Genomic DNA, 21,170 nt, shown 5'->3' on the forward strand with positions numbered 1-21,170 from the left:
GTTAGTGAGAAAGTAAGCTTATTTATCATTATTTGTGGTTAGTGGGAAATTAAGATGGAGTCTTTTTTTATTGTCAAATGATAGATTTTGTTAGATTAGATGTTGAATTAGTCACCAACTGGGTTCGAACCCACACCATCATGCAAAAGCTCAACTCCTTTCCACCACTGTGGTAAAGGGTCACTTGCAATATGAAGTCTTTAGCCTTTCATTTGTAGCTCTTATAACCTCTTTTCCTAGTTACTTTGTGTTTATTACCCTATTCACTAAGAGTGACAATAAACATATAATTTTTAGCGTTCTTTCCCAACATCTTTTTATTTATGATCTCACTACCAATTTCCTTTACCACTACAATCTTTATACCTCCATTTTTTCTATCTTTTACTTATTGGCCAAATAAGGGTGTACAAGTGGTGGAGCTTTGAAATCATCCCTTCTTGTGCACATAGGTTTCAGTCAAACAATAATTTTGGAGCCAATTAAATAAGTAAGTAATTGAGTGGACAGATGTCGCGTTTTTAGAGAGGCCACTGAAAGGTGATCCTTTTTTGGTATCGGTGGATTGTTTCCACTGTTGTTTTCTTCTTGAATAAAAAAAATAGAATAATTGTGATATTCATGTTTTAGTCGGCTTATGAAATCAAGAAATTCTATGCACAATTAGCAATAGATCTTGTAAAACCTGCCCTCCCTCGGAACAAAATTACCATAGCCAAACCACCAAACAATGAATATTCAATTGCAAAAAAAAATCCAATGAATATTCCAAACATAGCAGGAGAGTCGCAGGAAGGAAATATCGACCGAAAGGCATATAATCCAAGTCACATTGCCCCACCTCTGGACGTAACCTTTTCCTTCTCCTCGTTGATTGCTGTCCTTGACTCCGACGTCACGCGTCCATCTTCTTCCTCCCATCACAAAATAATAAAAATCGAAACCCAAGAAAATTATACATATGAGAGAACAAGGGACCTGAGATTCATACGCTTTGCAGCTCTCCTTCGTCACGGCAACAATCACACAATGTTCACATTGAAAGACAAAGTTACAGAGAAGCTCTCACATCTCTTTGCCGATGCGCCCACCGCACCCTCCTCCTCTTCTCTTCCTTCCCCTCTCGACGACAACAATCATCGTCCTGAGGTAATTTCCTGGTCCAAGTTTTTATCTTTTTCGTTTTTGTTTATCTGTTTCGTTGGATTGAATGATTGGGCTTTATGGGTTTTGCTTGCAATGTCGGTGTGGTCCTTGTTGTTCAAGAATTTTGAGATCTGGGTTTCTTAGATAACGTAATTTTGGAGTTGGGTTTTTTGTGTAATTTGGTTTTGCTTGGATTTTGTCTAGTTGAAGGACTTGTGATCTCATACGATTGTATGAGTGACCAGATGCTAATTATATTGAAACAATTCATATTTTACTACCAAAACATGCAGTTAATGTGATGGTAATCTTCCTGGAAACTTGGAAAACCGAGTTTTATGACCTTTTTATCTTTATTTTTACCCTGAAGTTATATAATTACGGTTTCTAAGGGCAAAAGTTTAGCTCCATTTTTAAATTTGTGCCCTTGCTGAGTTCGAAAAGTTTAGCTCCGTTACGGTTTTAGTCCAGTTGATTTATTTTCGTTTTGTATCATGATTTTTCACATTAGGTCGTTCAATGTGTAGGCCAGGCCATATTCTAAAGGAGGTAAATCTTTGTCTTCATACTTTTCGTTACCATCGGTAGTTTTTGGTGGATCCCGATCAAACAAGCATCAATCAATAATTGTTAGTAATGGAGACTTTGAATCCCAAGATGAATCCGTGCATAGATATGTAGAGTGTCGTTCCCCACCAGGTGAGAACAATGAAAAGGAAAACAATCGTGAAAACAATGTTGACTGTGCTTCTGGAGGGAGCACCAGTGGTTCTGAGGTATTTGAAGAAGCAGCGGACCAGCACAGTCTACAGAAGCAACTACCGCTTCTTATGGATGACTCTGTCTTTATCTCCTCAGACCTGCATGAATTCTTGCTGTCATCTCTTCCTAATATAGTGAAAGGGTGCCAATGGGTTTTGCTGTATAGGTAAGCTTCTTGAGGAGTTTTTCCTGCATTAGAAGTACTCTGCTTTTGTTGCATTTGGATTTCAATTCAGTATCAATTCTTTTGAATGAAGGGCAGTACTTCGAAACATGGTATATCACTCCGCACACTTATCCGCAAAAGCGCTGAGCTTTCTGGTCCTTGTTTGCTGGTATGTTAATGAATCTGCCAATGAGATTCGAAAATTGATAAATTGAATCATTTGTAGTAATGTGAGGATAATGCCGACCGTGTGTACACTTTCTAGATTGTTGGAGATAGGCAAGGTGCTGTATTTGGTGGACTTCTAGAGGGCCCCTTGAAACCTACGGCAAAGAGAAAGTATCAAGTAAACATGCTTTTACCTTAATGAACATATGTTACTTTTTGCTTTTTAATTGATGAATACAAATATTCGGAAGTTCTTCCCTTGATTCTGGTTATTTATGTCTGAACCTTCTCTCTCTTTATCAGTCCAATAGAAGCACCTTCTTATGCCTGCCTTTTGGTTATAGGGAACAAACCAAACATTTGTTTTCACGACGGTATATGGAGAACCAAGGCTATTTAGACCGACTGGTAAGAATTTTCTCTTATTTATTTGCAGATGCATGTTTCCTTTTGGAGGATCTGGCAGTCGAATAATTGGTGATACATAATTTGGGTATAGAGACAAGATAACTCGTTATGGGCATGCCAAGAACACTAAACACCTGGGTAGGTCGTAGAGCTTAAGATAGAGATGATAAATGATACCTCAGACCTTGCTGCGTTAACATGTCAATTTGTCCTTCATATGGATAGGCTCTTTGACATCTTCTCTCACAACATATAACAATGGTACCTTTAAATTTGAATGGTAGTCGAACAATGTGTAACTAAACATTTAACCTTTTTGATGCATGAAAAGCCATAGATAGATCATAGACTATTCCAAATTTTGTCTACCTTTTGTCCAATAAGAGCGAAAAAGCCAATGTTGAACCCGTTGTGTATATAGGAGCCAACCGGTATTATTACATGTGTTTGAATGACATGCTTGCTCTTGGGGGAGGTGGTAACTATGCTCTGTGCCTGGATGGAGATTTGTAAGTTACTCTTCCAATGCTATGCTTTGAATTCGCCCCCACTGTCCGATGGGGAAATACTTGCAGATTCTTTTCTCATGATTGTAAACTTTTGTTTGGAAAAGGTTAAGTGGAACAAGCGGACCTTGTGAAACATTTGGGAACTTATGCTTGGCTCATGATGCAGAATTTGAGTTGAAGAATGTTGAGGTAATCTATTTGGGCAACCTCTTCATCTTTTATCTTGACTGTGAACTTGCGTATTTTCCTCACGCTTGACCGCATACTTACGTATATTCTGTTCGTATATCCAGCTTTGGGGTTTTACACATGCGTCGCGGTACCTTACATGATACAAGGCAAAGACAAGGTTATGCATTTGTATCTTTTGTATCGGTTGGTGGTCGCATTCTTTGTTCTTGTTATAGTTTGCTCCACCACTGAACACAGGAGAGCTTTAATCAACGGGGGATGAACAATTCGTTTGGAAAGCAATTAGATTCTTTAGCACTAGTTTATGTTATGGGGTTATTTTCCTTCAATTATGTAGCTGTATTGTATGCATACTTACAGGGTGATTGTTCTAGTAGTGAAATAGACCAACACCAGGAACATTAATAGAATTGATCTTGTGACTATTTTACTTGTGGTAATGTGAAAGCAATGGTCCGTTTAGGTAACAACACCGTTAGAGCTGCCATCGAAAATAAGGGGGTAAGGAACAAATGAGGTTCGAAAGTTGTAATAGGACTTCAGTCGTCAGTAATTAAAAGCACCAACACAAAATGCCTACATAACATAATCAAAAATCTCTTCAGCATTCCTCTATTTTCGATCTCGCTTCTTTTTTCCTTTTCTCCCCTATTTTCCGTGAATGTGTTTTTAACCCTCAGAGCTGATACTGCACCCGAAAAAAACATACAACACTACTACAGTTAAGTATTCCCAAAGGTACAAACTTGCTACAAATCCCTACTCAATGGCCAACAAGATGCATTCTAATAAACGTCGTATTATCACTGCTTCAGGACTCCATTGCACTATCGTCGCCAGGCAGGCCAAAAATGCGAAGGTTTCGGTCCATCGATCCTACCGCAATATAATTTGCATCCGGTCCAAACTTCACACTTGTTGTTTTACCTTAAAACCAAACAAGAAAATAATGAGCATCCCAAGTTAAGGCCACAAGGTCTACAACCAAATTTACAGGCATGTGAAGAGAGATATTCTAACCTGTGCCAGACATATCAGGGAAGGTCTTTACAGTGTTCCATTCACTTTTGACGCTACCAGTTTGGATGATTCTGCAAATGCACAAGGTCGGTAATTAGTGCTCAAAAGTTTATGGAAAGCATTACAGGCGGAAATGAATATTTTGTCAAAAGTTTTTGTAGGGCTGACAAATATTTAATGTCATTCCTCACACATTCATTCATAGCCAAATGTGGATACTTAGGGACAACTTCAGCACTTGACTACTGTTATGGCGGATTTCAGTTTTGCTCAGACCACCACACCAAGGTCTAGTAAATCTAAGCAAATGATTTCATTTCATTATCGGGCCACCTTGAGTGTTCCATAATTGTCCTTGGAATACTACATTGTACGGTATTATCCATACTACAACTATGGATATGCCATGATTGTCTTTAGACGATCACAACTTATATACAGCCTCCACAAATATGTTCAGCTTCTTGACATTATTAACATAAAATGAAAATGCATACTCGTATAGCAGATTTGAAAAATGAAAATACAGTATTTTGCTAATATAATTTTTTTTTTTTTTTTTTCTTTTGGGTGTCCAATTAAACAAGGTTTAAAATTTAAATACTGACCTTATATCAGATCCTGCAGCAGCAAGGTAATTTCCACTGTAGTCAAATTCAACTGCAAGGGATCACAAAAAGAGCTTTTCATTGTACTCCATTCTACTTTGAAAAACTTCTGCGATATTAAAATTCATTGAAGTAGGAAACCTTTGCCAATTTATTATTACTAATAAGAGATAGAGATTACATAACAATGGAAAAGAGTACGCTGGAAAAATAAAATAAAAGGTAAACTGGATGGAAATATGACTCGAAAACATCTCTCATCTACCAAGAATTAGAAATACATATAAGATGTGAACCAAGAATCCGCCATCTAAACTAAGAACCTGCAAGTAGTTAAGTAATATTTTCAGTCATTTGCTGACTCTGCAAAGTACCGGTATGGTCAATGAAATGCTTGTCAGTTTTTTTTTCCCTAGAAAGAAACAATGAAAATGCTTGGAGGTATACGTACCACAGTTTGTTGGTTCAGCACCGTATGGAGTAAATTTCTTGAAGTTCCTCAATTTGCGTAGATCCCACAACTTAATGCCGTCACTAGCTGCGGTCTGTTAAATTCAAATGTAAAATAAGAACACGGTATTATCTAATTCTCTATCCACTTCATGTTTTTCTTAGTAGAAACCTACCGCAAGAAAGTAACCATTCTCAGAGAAGGAGATTGCAGTTATTGCGCCAACATGTCCCTCAAATGTTGCAACATTTGACTGTCAATTAGCACAAGTAATGAATGTAAGATCAGGAGAACTGAAAAGAAGAGGATGGAACGAAAATAAACCCCACATACCTGACCCTTTACATCCCAAATTTTCACAAGCGCCTCTGAGGTGCCTGTTCCAAGAATGAGACCATCAGGATGAAATGCCACAGATGTATAGCCTTCCGAAGCAGAAGCGTCCTCAACCTTAAAAGCCAAAGAAACTTCCATTATACCAATATCATCATGTAACGTATAGGTAAATATAAGTTAAAATAGCTGTTTTAAACCCCTGCAACTCTCTCCAAAAGAATTTAAAAAAATCATTTTTAAATGCCACAACCCACAACCCTCTTCCCTCCTTCCTCCAAAACCAAAGTTGGCAGTATCTTTTAAATGAAGAAGATTTTTACACCTCATTTTCCATTATTGTAGATAACTCAAAAAATATAGAAGCACACATGCACCTATACAGGTGCATCTATTTAAACAGTTTACAGGAGTTTCAAGTTTATGCATTTGTAATGTACTGCCTCATACAAGAAGATGACTTTAAAAATAATATTAGTTGATATTAGAGAGAGAGAGAGAGAGAGAGAGACCTGTGTTAGACACAACCCAGAGGCAATATCGTAAAAGCACCACGTACTATCAAGAGAAGCAGTCACAAAGTAGTCACCTGTGGCATGTACGGTGACAGCCTGCACCTGAAAATTATGATACACGCTACATAAATTCATATAGATAGCAGATAACTAGTAATAACAAAGAAAATAATGCATAATAAATCTCAGTTGTTAAGCAGTAACCCCTGAACAAATTTCAAAATAAAGTGAAATCTCCAAATAGCAGTTTGTTTTATTATGAACATTGTTAACTAAATTTGGTTACCATACATTCTATAACATCAACTACAGAGTATCCAATCCTGTATACAAGGAAACACCACAGAATTGGACGCAAATAGTAGAATTTGTGATTGAAGTACAGTAAGTATTGTCACATTGCTAAAACAGATTAAGTCCAATAGATAAGTGTGTCTACAGGATAAATAAAAAGGACGATTCACTGTGGTCCTTTTTAGGATTTGCTCCCCATTACATATTTTGTCCACCGAAAAGGGCTTTAATATAGAATAAATTTTGGTGAACTTAGGTCCAAACCATTTACCTCAGCAGTATGGTCCTTCAAAATGTGCCTACAGTTATAGTTCCCATCATCAGTGCCTTGCCATATGCGAACTGTCTGCAACATTAAAGAGAAATGATGAGATAACATCAAAAGATAGAGTACACTAGGTTGCATATCCGATAAGTTACACCCTTACAACCAATTCAATAACATCTAAATTGCATGCATGTAAAGTTCCCTAGTTGACTCCAATTTATCCTATATTTTTTCCTGAACTCCTTCCCTTTGTGTTTGGGTCAGGAGAGGCTGATCACCACCCCAGTTACAACACGTAAAGCACAAGTAAATTTAGAATGTCAATTTAAATCTGTGTTGGTCCACATAGATGTACATAAGAAGTCCCAAGGATAAACTTGCAATTGTGAGGTAGGTAGAGTTGAGCAGTCGCTAAGGTAAAAATTGACACCGAATGACATGAGCTATTGATAAGTCCAGTAAATAGAAAATATAAAATAGTAATAAAAAAATAAATAGATCAAGAGAGGTATTAAAGATATCCATGACAAAGAAACAAGAAAACAAATTTATTGCGGCTTACCTTGTCTGCTGACCCACTTATGAACAGATCATCCTGACCTACAAATTTCACACTTGTAACCTACCAAAGAAAAACATACATAAACTTCCATATGCATTCATGGAAAGAAATCAAGTAATTGTTTGCTACAGAATTAATAGTTGAAACCTTCTTCGAATGACCACTAAGAGTAGATATGATTTGCCCTGATGTTTGATCAAAGATTACAGCATTTGTATCAACCCCTCCAGTTGCAATAAGGTTCTGCAAGAAGAAAGACAAATATATTTGATCAGCAAAATGGAAACATAACTGAGTTGTATGACATAAAGTATACAGAACAGACACACAAGGATTTATGACTTTGTCCTTGAGTCCATAATCCCATATACAGCATGAAGTGAAAATCAGAGTAAAGAGTAGATCAAGGTAGGAAAAGCATGCAAAATATCTAGATTTGTTCCTTCTACATTCATTTCTTCATTTCAGCACATTTTGTTTAGGACCATCCCTAAACCTAAATATTTATGGAAAGATTAAAGCACCACAAATGCACTTCAAATTGTATGAAGGCGGTGTTGAAGAGCAAAAGCATGCAGCAACCATTATGAACTTGAGTCTTTTACTTGAGTCTAATACCCATATCGAAGTGATGCTTAATCAAAACCATATAATAATAAAGGTAAACACAATCTCATACCTTGTTAGACTGAATGTCAATCGATAAAATTCCTGGTTTGCTTGTTCTATGAAGAGGATGACTAGATATCTGAGTATACCTCTCCAATGCATCAACTGGAGCCAAAGTTGGGGATATCTGAGCACAAAAACCATATAAAGATAAAAGCCATAACTATCAGAACTTAACAAATAAACTTTGTGAGAACAGCCGAACTTCACAAGCAGCTTTTCTCAACAAAAGACCATATAAACTACAAATGGACAGTAAACTGTTAAAACTTTGGCATATGACATCAGACAAATCAGAGAAATGCAACAGAGCATAAACAGTACCTGCCGCATCTTCCGCTGCTGTGAAAGAGTTACATTACATTCAGTCATCTTCTCTAGGATACTGGCAGATATTCCAGGTCGTATATTGCTCGCACCAGGTCCTTGCTGGTCATCAGCAACTAAAATAAAAAATAGAGCTCAAATTAGTTAACAGAAATTTATGAAAATATGTCATATTATCTGAGAAGCATATAGAGAAAGAACCTGGTGTTCCATTGCCATGGACAGCAGCATTTGCCGTAACTGCTGATTGTGCAGGAATTTGTCTCTCAGCCTGGGCAAGTAATGACCTTGCTTCGTCCCTTTCTTTTTTGAGTCTTGCAATAACACGGCAAGCAGCATCATGCTGCCAAAATACAGATTACCAAATTAGGTCATTCAACCAAGTCATTCCATTTCAATACACTAAAATTAAGAAAATGAGTAACAAAATGCAAAACACATGTAAGCTATATATGTAGTTTTGAAATGAATGAAACCAAAAAACGAACTCGACTAAGAACAATATGCAGTTAGAAGAAAGATATCCTAGTTGCATTACCTGATACAAAGCATGACTCAACTCTTGCCTTGCTGTATGTAGTTGTTTCTCCATTGCAAAGTTGGCTAGCATCAAACTATCCCATTCCTAAAGGTAAGCAAGGAAAAAAATCACTTTGTTAACACTACATAAAAAATATATTTCCAACAATTAAACAACTTTCTTCGAGATAAAACAAAAAAGTTAAACCACATACGAACAGTAAGCAAAGATTCTCATAGTTAATAAAATAAAATGGTAGATCAATCTAAAGAAATTACGCGCTATCCAAAAGAAGTTCTTATTCTCAAGGAAGATTCAACTAGAAATAGTGCCTGAACTGCTACCATGAACAGAATGAACAACAGCCATGGTATGTTGGTAACGTGGTAGGAGTCCATTGACTGGGTGATGCTAATGGACTCATCAAGACTGGGTGATGATACTGGACTCATCAAGATCTGAAAACAAATGCTGGGATTGCTAACGGATGTCCCATTTAACATCGGATGCTCTTGGTTGACTATAGTCAGATCTCTCTATCGCACACATGTATAATAAAGATGGTTTCTCCTTGGACAATTCATAGACCATGAGATATTAATGGCACTCAAAGTTGCACACTGAATTAGACAATTGTAGTATGGCATAAAACACTGGTTAAAAACACAGAGTATACAACAACATTGAAAGCCAAAGTTAATAATAGTATAATCAGAAGACATACAAGCTGGAACATTCCGAGCATTCCAGGAATACTAGCAGCTTGTGCAGGTCTGGGCCTCACTATCTGCATAGGAACATATACAACAAATCAACATAAGAAGCTATAATAATTACAGAAGCCAACTAGCTTATCTGATAAAGACTCTAGGACATCCCATTGGGACCCATGATTCAGAGGTAATTTTCCAGTTACCCGCGTGCACACATAAATACGCTTACATAAATATATAGACAGATATACCAAAAATTGTACCAAAAATGAAATAAAATAAGTAAATATATTGAAATTGAGTACCTTCCCCGTTTGAACTGGAATGATATCATCAGCGGTAAGTGGTTCGCTGGTTACCGGGCATTTTCCATATTCCTAGTGGGATAATTCAACAAGTAAACTACTTAGTCATATCATTCAAATTGCAACTTATCCAACAAAACTAAGACATCAAATATGACAGCACCAATAAATGGCACAAACAAAATGCACTACGAAATTTCCACATGCTATTAATCTCTTATTTTCCAGAATTTTCTCAGCAACCAAACAGTAAATGTTGCTAAAACCCAAAGAAAACCCTAGAATGAACAGAGCGAGCGAAAGGAACGCACCGAGATATGTCGCTCGATTAAACGCTTCTCGAAGAGCAACCCAGACTTCTTGGAGACCACAGGCTCCTCCGGCACCTCGCCGGATACTGTACGGACAAAGAAGAAGAGATGGAAGAAAGGGGGACATCAGTTAAAACGACATCGTAAAATAACGAATGTGCTAGACAGAGAAAGTTAGAGAGAGAGAGAGAGAGAGAGAGGCTTACGTGCGCAGTTCATTGTGGCAGAGAGCTAGGGTTTTCGTCGGAGCGTGGAGCTGCTACTGACTCGGCCAAGCGAAGAGGAACCGCTGCCTCACTGAGCAAGACGAAGAGTGAGAGTCTGAAAGAAACGAAATGAGGTCGATGGGTTAGATTTTATGATTTCGGGATACGATCCACAATGAGGCCCACATTAGCTGGGCTTTCAATAATTTGGCCCTGAGAGTAGATGGACATGAGCCCAACTCATTTTGGATATTGATCTCATAAGTTCAACCAACACAAAATCTTTACAATCTTACAAGAGAATAATCGTCGTTGAGGGAGATAGATTCCCGTTTACTTGGGCCCAGCTTAGCGTTGTTCTTTTTTCCTGTAAAGTTAAGCAATAAAAAGTATTTGGTAAAAATAAAATATTTTGTGAATGGCCTTCAGATAATAGTTTTTAAAAACAGCATATTTATTACTTTTAAAAGCTACTTTAATAAAAAACAGATTGAGTCTTTAATAAATATTTTTAATTCATGTATCGCACCACCACCACTACCACCATTACCATCGTTGCTGCCACCGCCACCATAGCTATTTGTCGCCACCCCTACCACCATTGTTACCTTTACAGCCCAACCACCACACCCATTTATTGGCACCACCACCACTACAACATTGCCCTCGCCACCGTTGTCATCGTCATCACCCACACTATCACGTTCATTTTTGTCATTATATACAATTATATCACTTTTACATTTAAATTAACCAAACGCTTTTACACTATTTTTCACACTCACAACACTTTAAAAATACAATTTATCCAACGCTTAACTGCTTTATTTTGCAACTAATTATTCTTAAAGCACAACATAAACAGTTTTAAAATTTGATAAAATAAAATAAAATAAAACATAGCAATCTCAAGCTGACCCTTTGTGGATGAGAGATTCAAGTATCGAAAACAATTTAAAATGCATTACATGATGGAAAATACTTACTCACTTTCTAATTTGGTCTGATTAAAAAATAGCACGTGTTCCTTTTTTATTAGAACCCAAGAAAAATTAATAACATATGCATTATTTTTTTAAAACAATAAAGCATGTGTTAAGATATCATTAAACAAAACTAAAAGGCGAGTAATCTTTAGTGGGCACCCAGGTATTATAGGTACCGTTTGGTACGTGGGACGGGACGGAACAGAGTGGGACAAGGCGTTCCGTCTCACGTTTGGTACGCCTAAAACGGGTGGAACGAGCTATTCCACGGGATGAGTTTTGGGTGAATTTTCGTTCCGCCTCAACCCCCTGGAACGACTCGTTATGTGGAATACAAAATTATAACCTCTCCGTCTCCTTCTTCTTCCTCCTTGTTTTCATCCGAGGGTATCTTTGCTCCCGCTCCGTTCCGTTCCGTTCTGTCCTGTCCCGTCCCGTCCCATTCTGCTCCGTCCCGTCCCGTCTGCATACCAAACGATACCATACATACATGGTTGTTACTAGAGATGGGCAATGGTTATGGTGGGCGGGTAACCGTGTTATTTACCCATAACCATTTATGCTCATACCCGCATAACCGTTTACCCGTTGGGTAATTGCCTAAATGGTTATACTCATACCCATAACCGTTTATAAACGGTTAACCATACCCATAACCGTTTATAAACGGTTAACCATACCCATAACCGCATACTCATCTAACCGTAACCGTTTAATACCCGTTTACCCATTTACCCTTTTTAACCTGTTTATCTCTTTTTTTTACCATTACCCATTTTTCACCCGTCTACATGTTTTTTAACAACTTGAAAATTAAAAAAAAATTGTCATATTTTTTTTTTTTTTGACAATTAAACACCGTTATAGGTACATTTATCATACATTTTTGTATTTTAATTTTTTAAATCCTTGTATCATTCCAATAATTAAAATAATTGCCGGCAAAGACACAACGGCGGGCACTCTTACGTGGGTTATTTATATGCTCTGCAAGCACCCTCATATGCAAGAAAAGGTTGCAATGGAAGTTCGAGAAGCAGCAAATCTGAAAGATGACTCAAGCATTGTTGAACTTGCAGACAGTCTTAATGAAGATGCCCTTAATAAAATGCAGTATCTCTGAGCAGTTTTGACTGAGACACAGAGGCTCTACCCTGCAATTCCACTGGTAATTTGACTAACATCTTAACTAAATCTAATGCATGCATACTGCAAGGGAAAAGATTTCAGTGCGCTCCTGTTTATTTTTCTCACTTAAATTTCTTTTGATTTATTCAATTTAAGGATAGAAATTCTTCATGGATTATCATTTGTTACTTTTTAATTAATTAAAACACCGCTATTTAATTAATTAAAACACCGCTATATAAACCATGCACTATAGTCAATTGCATTGATCTAAGTTTTGTCCGATAGAAAACATAATTTGTGTTAATTTTACATGTATAAAATATTTGGGTAAACGGTTATCTGTTTATAACCACGGTTAATACCCATAACCACTCATTTAAATTTCACGGGTAAATGGTTATACGTATAACCGTTTATTTATCTAAACGGTTACCCTTAACCGTAATCGTGAAGTTTAAATGAGCGGGTAACCATGATTACCCATAACCGCGGGTATTTTGCCCATCCCTAGTTGTTACAAAGACAATAATTAATTTATAAACGACTTCTTTCAAGTAGATAACCTAATACAATTGGAGTACCACATAACTTAGAAACTAACTTTTCTAATACAACGATATTATTAAAATTAAGGAGTAAAGAATTTGGGATAAAATACACAATGAGTGAACTATAATAATTTTGATATTGAACTCATCATCCATAGGGATCAAATACACCAAAATTAATTATTTCACCCTATCTTCGATACCACATTTTCATTCTACATAATTTGGTCAGTAATGTATAAACGCCACATTAGTTAATCGTTTTTTCTCGTTGACCATTAGATGTTGATTGAATATATCATATGTCACACGATATTTAAATATATGGTCCAAATATGTGCCAACCGTAGTACTAGTCACTCTTTTGTTGTAAGTATACCAATCCCGTCGATTTTAGTAAGTAAGTTTGTGTAATATGTATTTCAAATAAAAATAGAATGTTACTAGATCCACCCCAGTGTCTTATTTTCTCACTCACATGATAATCTCACCCACCATAGAAAATTAAAAAAGTAAAATGTTATTTCCCCACCCACCATTATTCCCAAAATAACCATAATATTTTTTTTGAATAACTCTAATATATCTTTAAATAATATTATAAATAAAAATAGGAAAAAAAAAGTGCAAGACTTAAGACCTAGACAGTCATCATCTCCTTCACACCTAACGCCGCCCTACAGAGACCCCGTATCCCCAAACCACTCTTCTTCCTCCTTTTTTGTCAAAACCACAAATCTCACACCCAATTCTCTTTTTTCTCCATTGAAGTTTCTCGCCTTCATCTAGCACACGCCCATTCCTTTCTCCAATCTTTCTATCCATTCTAACCCAAATTTTTCCCAACCTCTTTCCACCAAGATATCACACCCCACCCGCCATTATTTATTTATTATTTTAAATTATTTTTTGTTTTTTTCAAAATTTTTTAGTACTGAATTAAATAGGGGTTTAAGAGTCTTCTTTTAAAATGATAAATATGTTATTAACATTTTCATTAAATGGTGGGTGGGGAAATAAGATATCAGGGTGGGAATATCACCACTCTAAAAATAAAGGAGGACTGCTAGTAATCCTTTTAGGTTCGCTTTTCATTCTGCAATGTACGTGATGATCCAAATCACCTAGTTTCTAGCTCATTCTTTAAAAATATTATTACAAAAAATTAACTGAAACTAAAATCACTAAAGACCATTTATTTTTTCAATTAGACACAGAAATTATGACAACATTAATGGAAGGGTTTAACAACTTTTGATTTGATTGATTTCTTGCAACTGATAGGGGCCTGTAAAATATAATATTTTGATCGTCAAACAATATTGCAAAATAGTTATTAAAAGAGGTGAGAAGATTGAAGGAGAATGTCTAAATAAAGACCGAAAAACAAAAATATTCTGTAATATTGGTATTCATCCAAAATATTGGTGAGAAATATATAGGTTGCTGAAGAAAGTTTTAAACCTCTGAAAATATACAGTCTCTGACTATTAGCATTATAACTCGATTCATGTACCGCCTACTGCCCATAACGACATAAAATTTGTAGTTGTGTAAAGGGGAGTAGAGGAACCTATTGCTTTGGGGAACTGAAATATATTCGCTTTCAGAAACAGCTTTATTTTATATCAGTAGCTAGCTAGGTAGGCTTTGCTTAAGTTTGGAAAAATATTTATAGAGACATGTCAAGAATATGTGAAATGTAGCTAGGTACCAAAAAGTATACATCGTCCGCATAAAAAAACGAGACAAGTACTCAGACATTGGGTCCGAAGGTTGATGATGATCGTGATCGTATTCGTGTTTGCTCCAAAGATCCAAATGGCTGATTGTATGGCTAAAATGGTACAGGACAGATAAATTGATTCCCAAATAAAAATTCAGAACTTCCTGGGATAGTATACAGAGATAAATTGATTCCCCAAATAAAAAAAATAAAAACTTCCTGGGATAGTATATTGCACTTCCAAGAATAATTGCATGGAATTTTTCAAATTTGAACTTGAAGGGCCATTTATCTCAGAAAAGATAAACATAGTCATTCCAAGGGTTTTCCAGTTTTAGTAGTTAGGATTCCTTCGAAACATGACATGGTGAATAATCAGTATAAGAATTTACAAGTAGAACCATTCAGCGATTTGTGAAGAAATATGGCTCCAGCATGCTTAATATCTCGGATTTGGAGGAAAATCAAAATTATATGTTAGATTAGAAGATATTGATTCCACGTTAGAGCCTTGACTGATAAAAAGGCCCTTCTAGTGAAACTAGTCGATCACTCCGAGTGTATTGGCTTGTCGGATGATGAAGATGATGAGTAAGAATCACTCCAAATGTTCAGGAATGATGTCGTTAAATAGCTGGTATTTTAGTTAGTCTGAACGCCGAATGGAGAAATTCTTAGGCACGCCGTTTGTAAACAGGAACCCTCACACACGTTAAACCGCCTCATGCGTGGTTACATGATCAATTATTAAGAGCAGCGTTGTAAAGCTCTACAAGAAAGAGACGTGCATGTTTCACGACGAAAAGTACGTGATATGCAATCCAAGTATACATTTACATGCTGGTCGAGTGAGGCCCACCTGCGCACGCTCATAGAACTCCATTACACTCACGGCTTGCTCGTATCGATCGAATCGCACAATCCCAACAGATCAGCTGGTGAATCATTTCATTCCAAAGCTATGGTACATAGACTGGTATAGCTATTGCTAACTGGCCATGGTATGTGGAATCTTAGCATAATATTTGCAAAACCATGTGAAAGTGAAGTGAGTGCTCACAGTACTCCTTCGATCCCTTCAACAGAGAATTTATTTCAAATGTTTCCGGTGAGAGTTGCGACAGTACGTAACGCATCGTGGAAATATCAAAAACAAAATCTTAGATTCCGAAGAAAATCTATACCAATCCAAAAATATATGAGACAACCAAATCACTTCATGCTGTAGAATTTTTGCCAAATCCAGAAGCTCTAGAAGGATGAAAAAAAAAAACAGAGAACAGCATAATTAACATTCATTGTCGACCCACATTAACGTGATGAAAAGATAAATTGAGGAAGGGGATTGATCCCACTTTTGTTAAACATGTGCACGAGGCATGTTTTGTGCCTGTTTGTATGAAATTTAAAAGAGAAAATTATACATTTAAATTGATGAACTTGGTATACATAAAGACTCTTTTTAGGTGCTCGTGGAGTTGGTTTGGCTTTTGCACTGACTTTAGAATAGAAAGGGGGAGGTGTGGATGCACCCTTTACTCTCAAGAGTTTTGTGCTCGCTATATTCATTTAGGCTTTTTTACTTCATACACACCCTCTTAATTTGCGGCCGTCAGATCAACTGAATAAGAACATCAAAAGATAAAATTTAAGTAGTGTGTGAGAAATAAAAAAAAGTGTGTAGATAACTCACCCTTCATTTATAAGCTGGTTAATTTTGTGCTTTATATATGTTGTATTTATGTATGTTTCACGATGATATATATGATGAGGACATGACCAAAATGAAAATACTTCAGTCCATATTCAAAGTTTAAAAAATCCCAAAACTATTTGGACACCAATAATTATTGACACACCCCGACCAAGATTAGGGCGTGCTGGCCATCACACGAAGGTGATGTAACCATGTGCACGTGCGGAAGCTAATAGAGTAGTAATATAAAAGTACGAATAATTAAAAACTAGCATACAAAGTACTAAAACAAGTGCTAGCGTAAGTGAGATACAAATTCAGAGCAAGACTACAGCAGTCCAAAAGAAAAGTTGCGATAAAAGTACACCCGAAGGTGACCCTACGCTGGTGAGTATCTGTCAGAAAAGCCGGAAGAACCCTCTGGGAGACCACCGAAACTACTAAGCAACTAGAACCTGGAGGGGCGCAAAACAAAAGCGTGAGTGGGCAAAAACAAAGCTCTTTGAAAACCATTTAGCAAAATACATTCTAACCCCTCGCCGTAAAACCTGTATACTTCCCAGGAAATAAACATATATACGTATGTATAGATATGCCCAACATGCTCAAGGGTATGCCAATTATGCTCAAGATATGCCATGACAAAACCTCATAATGAAATGCAAGTGCTCAGGTATATCTCAAAACGATAACATATAATCTGGCAGCCGGAGTCACCTAACGTGACCTGTACGGCTGCATATAGAGCTCAAATCTCAAACTCAATAGCTGAACCTGCCCACGAGTCGGAACCACCTAAAGTGGTCTGTACGACAGGCCTGGGTGTAATATATATGTACGCTCTAGTGCTACGATCACGTGAAGGCTGTGCGAATAGTCGCGGGTCACCTACGAGTCGGAACCACCTAAAGTGGTCTGTACGACAGGACTGTGCACCTAACTTGGATCCAAGCTGAGCGTGTGGTGCGAGAGGTGAACATCACGTGAAGGACTGTGCCCTACTCTGGGCGGGAGCACTAACACCGGGGGTACAGGTTATGAGCTCTCTAAGCATCTCAAACTACTACTGAATATAAACATGCATACCACTTACCTGGCACTTACTTGTGCGTCCACGGCACCCAATACGCATATATAAATGTATGCCACTACTAATGCATGTGATGATGCATAAACAATAATAATATGGTGCATGGCATAACGTAAATAATCCTTTTTAATCAATTTCTGGGAATATAAATGTATATAGGTATATACGGAAAACAAAAGCCCACTCACTGATAAGTGGAAGGGTTGTAGCCCCCCTGCCTCGAGTGCGAACGCTCGTCCTCGGGGTACGTGTCACCTATATGCGAAATAACTATAAAAACGTTAACTTTAAAGCACATAACCAACTTCTCGTAATAACTTCTCATACATTGCTCAAAATGGACAAATGAATATACCAACGTGCTCTACACAACCTCAGGATCACAACCATATATTTAGAAAAAATTTCCTCCGCCGCACGCGCCCCCATGCGCCGGCCACGCGCAGGCACGTGCGGTGCACACGGACGGCGTCAACTGACGCCGTGAGGAATATTCCGTTATCTCTAACGGATTCCGTCAACGGCGTTAGGAATATTCCGTCAGATTTGACGGAATATTCCGTCACCTTCTCCGGCGACGTCGCCGGCGCCGGAAAACTAGAAAAACTTCAAATCATGTTTTCTCGTTCGTTTCTCAACCATTTTTCATGATTCTTAAACCAAAATGAAGCTTAGGACATGTAGAATCACGATAGACTACTTTTAAAGCCTAAAATTCACGAGATCATACCTGTCTCAAAACTCGAAAACCGGCCAACTTCGAAACCCACGATTCCGACATCCAAATTTGTCCAACGAAGCACTCCGAAGCTCCTTGGGACCTCACTAAGACATCTACGAGCTTCAAAATCCCAAAAACATGCTAGATTAATGTTTGCATGAACAGTACACAAATCGGAGTTTGTGAAATCGACGTGAAAACGTCGGAGTTCTCACCGGAAAATGGTATGGCTGTGTTCCCCTCGACCTCACGAGCTCAACTGTGTCCTTGGTTTCCTCGATCTGTGAACGTTCGAGTGAGTGTGTGTTTGTCCGTACGTTTTAAGGTGAACGGGAAGGGAGAGGGAGATGAGAGACAGAGACAGAGAAAGGGCAGAGAGAGACAGTGAGTGTGAATGTGTGTGTGTGTGGCCCAGCACATGCCACAACACACAAAACAACCAATAATGTCAAAGAAACGAACTAGGGGTAAAGTTGACAATTCACACGCGCATTTCGATATTTCCGGGACGGGATGTCACAATTATAATATGCACTTGCTAATGCGCTTTCTAATAAAGATAGACCATATCACATGTGAGTTTATCTACATTAAAGTGTGTCAGCAAACGAGTTAATTTTGTGTCTGGCAAAAGAAATATAAGCGCATACATTGTCAATGGTATGCTTTATTACGCGAGGGCCAAAAATTCCATATGATATGGACATATGGTTTGTCAGTATAAAAGTTCATCTCTTTCGCTATAGACGTTATTTTCTTAGTTGCACATATTATGTTAGTAGAAATGAGTTTTAGATTATTTCGCTCAAGGAGAAAAGAAAAAAAAAATTAGAGAAAATGGACCAAATTAAGAGTCATCTGATAACTAGTGTTATTGAAAAAGATCTCAAATTTTCTGAAGTGCCTCATCTTACTCGATTTCCTAAACCCTAAACCCTAAACTTGTTTTATGAATAAATTGTAGCAATGGTCCCTCAACTAAAAATTCACTACCATTGGTCCCTCAACTTATCAAAATGTGTAGCTATAGTCCTTTTTATCAATTTCGTCAAAATTTTGTCAAAATAAGTTATGTTGGAATAACCATTTATATAATAAGGGTCTCTCAACTCATCAAAGGGTGTAATTATGGTCATTTTCGTCAACTACGTCAAAATTTTTGTCAAAACGAGTTATGTTGGAAGGACCATTGCTACAATTGGGTTAAAGTTAAGGGATCGTTTCTCAAGTTGAATTAAAGTTGAGGGACCAATAGTAATGAATTTTTAGTTGAGGGACCATTACCCCAATTGAGTTAAAGTTAAGGGACCATAGCTACAATTTACTCTAACCTTAAATTTAAGATGAATACATATTCTCCCTATTCATACTATGTTTTTGTACCAGATTTTCATACCATTTTAGGTGGCATTTGATGTGGACAACCACATCATTTGAATTAATCAGATTTTTAAATTTAGTTCATTATTTAATAAACTAATAATTAAGAAAAACTAGTTAATTAAATCATGATTGTGGTATAGGATGAGTCTTTCTCATTCCTTTCCTTGGGTTTTGCAAATTTTTTAAATGATGTGGCTGTCCACATCAGATACCACCTAAGGTGGAATAAAAATGTGATATAAAAATATAGTATGAATAACATTACTCATATATAAAATGAGATTTAAAAGCACTTCGAAATAATCGAGTAAGTGAGTCACTCCGACTTAATCACCCGCCTAGCACCCTAGGCATTACTTTTATTTCCTTTCAAGCTAGTTCAATGAACACTCTTCAGGTTCTTCAAAAAAAAAAAAAAAAAAAAAATTGAACACTCTTCAGTTTTTCACATATTTTGGAATAATTAACTTCATCCTTATCCGTTGGGTATAATTCCCAAATTACTATGAGTCTTAATTCCAATAATCTACCATTCATTATATTCCATAATCCACCATTGATTAACTAATATTCCTAATCATTTTCATTGTCCTTCTTAATCTTTAGGGTCCAACTTCTGCTCATGATTAACCGTCTATACAATAGAGGAATTACTGTATTGTATTCTAAAGAAAACAATTTATGTCATTTCATGAGGTTGATATTGGAACCGGATCTCCTCTGGATCTAAATAAACTAAGCTTCCTGAGCAAAGGATATGAGCCGTTGAAATTTGATCAAATAGTTACAAACATGGGGGCATTCTAAAAGTTATAATAATTGTAGCCGTTGGATCAAATTTCAATGGTCTAGATCTCTTGATCCTTAGACTCAGTTTATTTGAGTCCAGAGGAAATCCGGTGATCCGTTGATCCGTTGATATTGAAGGAGGCTGACACACAATTTACAAAAAGATTTAGATCTTGTGGCAAATATCAATCATCTTCTGGATTATTTGACATTTATTGAAGCAAATGTTTTAGGGAATTGTTATTGGCACTCTAAAAATCTCATTTTACACTCCTCATAAGTGTATAATTTTTTCCAAATATAAAATGTTTGGAGTGTAGAATCAGATTTTTAAAGTGCCAATAACAATTCCCATGTTTTATTATACTACTCATATTTTCATTCAAGCCAACACGATATCTGATGATTTTGCCACTTGAGCACATAGTAACGTCAATATTGTATTTAATTTTGTAATCTTCCTCGTCCTAACATACAGCTCATGATACGTTTCTGTAAGCCAACACACAAACGTAACTAGAAAATTACATCTAAAACTCATCCGTCAATAAAATTGTGTAATCTTTCATTATATTGCGGAGCTATTAGTAACATTTCAAAATCTGAGTTAATCCAATATTATTATTTTACTCAATCAGCCCTTTGCT

General features: G+C 36.8%; 2 protein-coding genes across 2 annotated transcripts; one reads left to right on the forward strand and one right to left on the reverse strand.

The window, feature by feature from the left end:
- Positions 1 to 684: 684 nt before the first annotated feature.
- On the forward strand, positions 685 to 4,028 carry LOC137736752 (uncharacterized). The gene is made up of 8 exons (XM_068476008.1): positions 685 to 1,149; positions 1,674 to 2,074; positions 2,171 to 2,243; positions 2,340 to 2,420; positions 2,587 to 2,650; positions 3,072 to 3,159; positions 3,264 to 3,348; positions 3,453 to 4,028. The coding sequence occupies exons 1-8, from the start codon at positions 760 to 762 to the stop codon at positions 3,489 to 3,491; spliced, it is 1,221 nt and encodes a 406-aa protein (XP_068332109.1). The 5' UTR covers positions 685 to 759; the 3' UTR covers positions 3,492 to 4,028.
- Positions 3,867 to 10,566, reverse strand: LOC137736751 (pre-mRNA-processing factor 19-like). Its single transcript, XM_068476007.1, has 18 exons — positions 10,454 to 10,566; positions 10,248 to 10,333; positions 9,937 to 10,008; positions 9,643 to 9,705; positions 8,937 to 9,023; positions 8,600 to 8,741; positions 8,396 to 8,514; positions 8,082 to 8,198; positions 7,550 to 7,645; positions 7,403 to 7,462; positions 6,844 to 6,918; positions 6,276 to 6,380; positions 5,764 to 5,880; positions 5,606 to 5,683; positions 5,431 to 5,524; positions 4,980 to 5,031; positions 4,372 to 4,442; positions 3,867 to 4,278 (listed from the first exon to the last, which is right to left on the reverse strand). Exons 1-18 carry the CDS (start codon positions 10,464 to 10,466, stop codon positions 4,163 to 4,165), a joined length of 1,563 nt encoding a protein of 520 aa, XP_068332108.1. The 5' UTR covers positions 10,467 to 10,566; the 3' UTR covers positions 3,867 to 4,162.
- Between the last annotated feature and the right edge of the window lie 10,604 nt (positions 10,567 to 21,170).

The sequence above is a fragment of the Pyrus communis genome, chromosome 6, assembly GCF_963583255.1.
Source record: "Pyrus communis chromosome 6, drPyrComm1.1, whole genome shotgun sequence".
Taxonomy (NCBI): domain Eukaryota; kingdom Viridiplantae; phylum Streptophyta; class Magnoliopsida; order Rosales; family Rosaceae; genus Pyrus; species Pyrus communis.

Bases quoted from the DNA above. Each gene is read 5' to 3' on its own strand.
- LOC137736751 (XM_068476007.1), bottom strand. The intron at 9,706-9,936 runs GTACTCAATTTC...GTTCCTATGCAG, and splicing joins TTCCAGTTCAAACGGGGAAG to ATAGTGAGGCCCAGACCTGC. The intron at 8,199-8,395 runs GTACTGTTTATG...TTTTGTGCTCAG, and splicing joins AGCAGCGGAAGATGCGGCAG to ATATCCCCAACTTTGGCTCC.
- LOC137736752 (XM_068476008.1), top strand. From the start codon at position 760: ATGAATATTCCAAACATAGCAGGAGAGTCGCAGGAAGGAAATATCGAC. The intron at 2,244-2,339 runs GTATGTTAATGA...TACACTTTCTAG, and splicing joins TTTCTGGTCCTTGTTTGCTG to ATTGTTGGAGATAGGCAAGG. The intron at 3,160-3,263 runs GTAAGTTACTCT...TGTTTGGAAAAG, and splicing joins CTGTGCCTGGATGGAGATTT to GTTAAGTGGAACAAGCGGAC.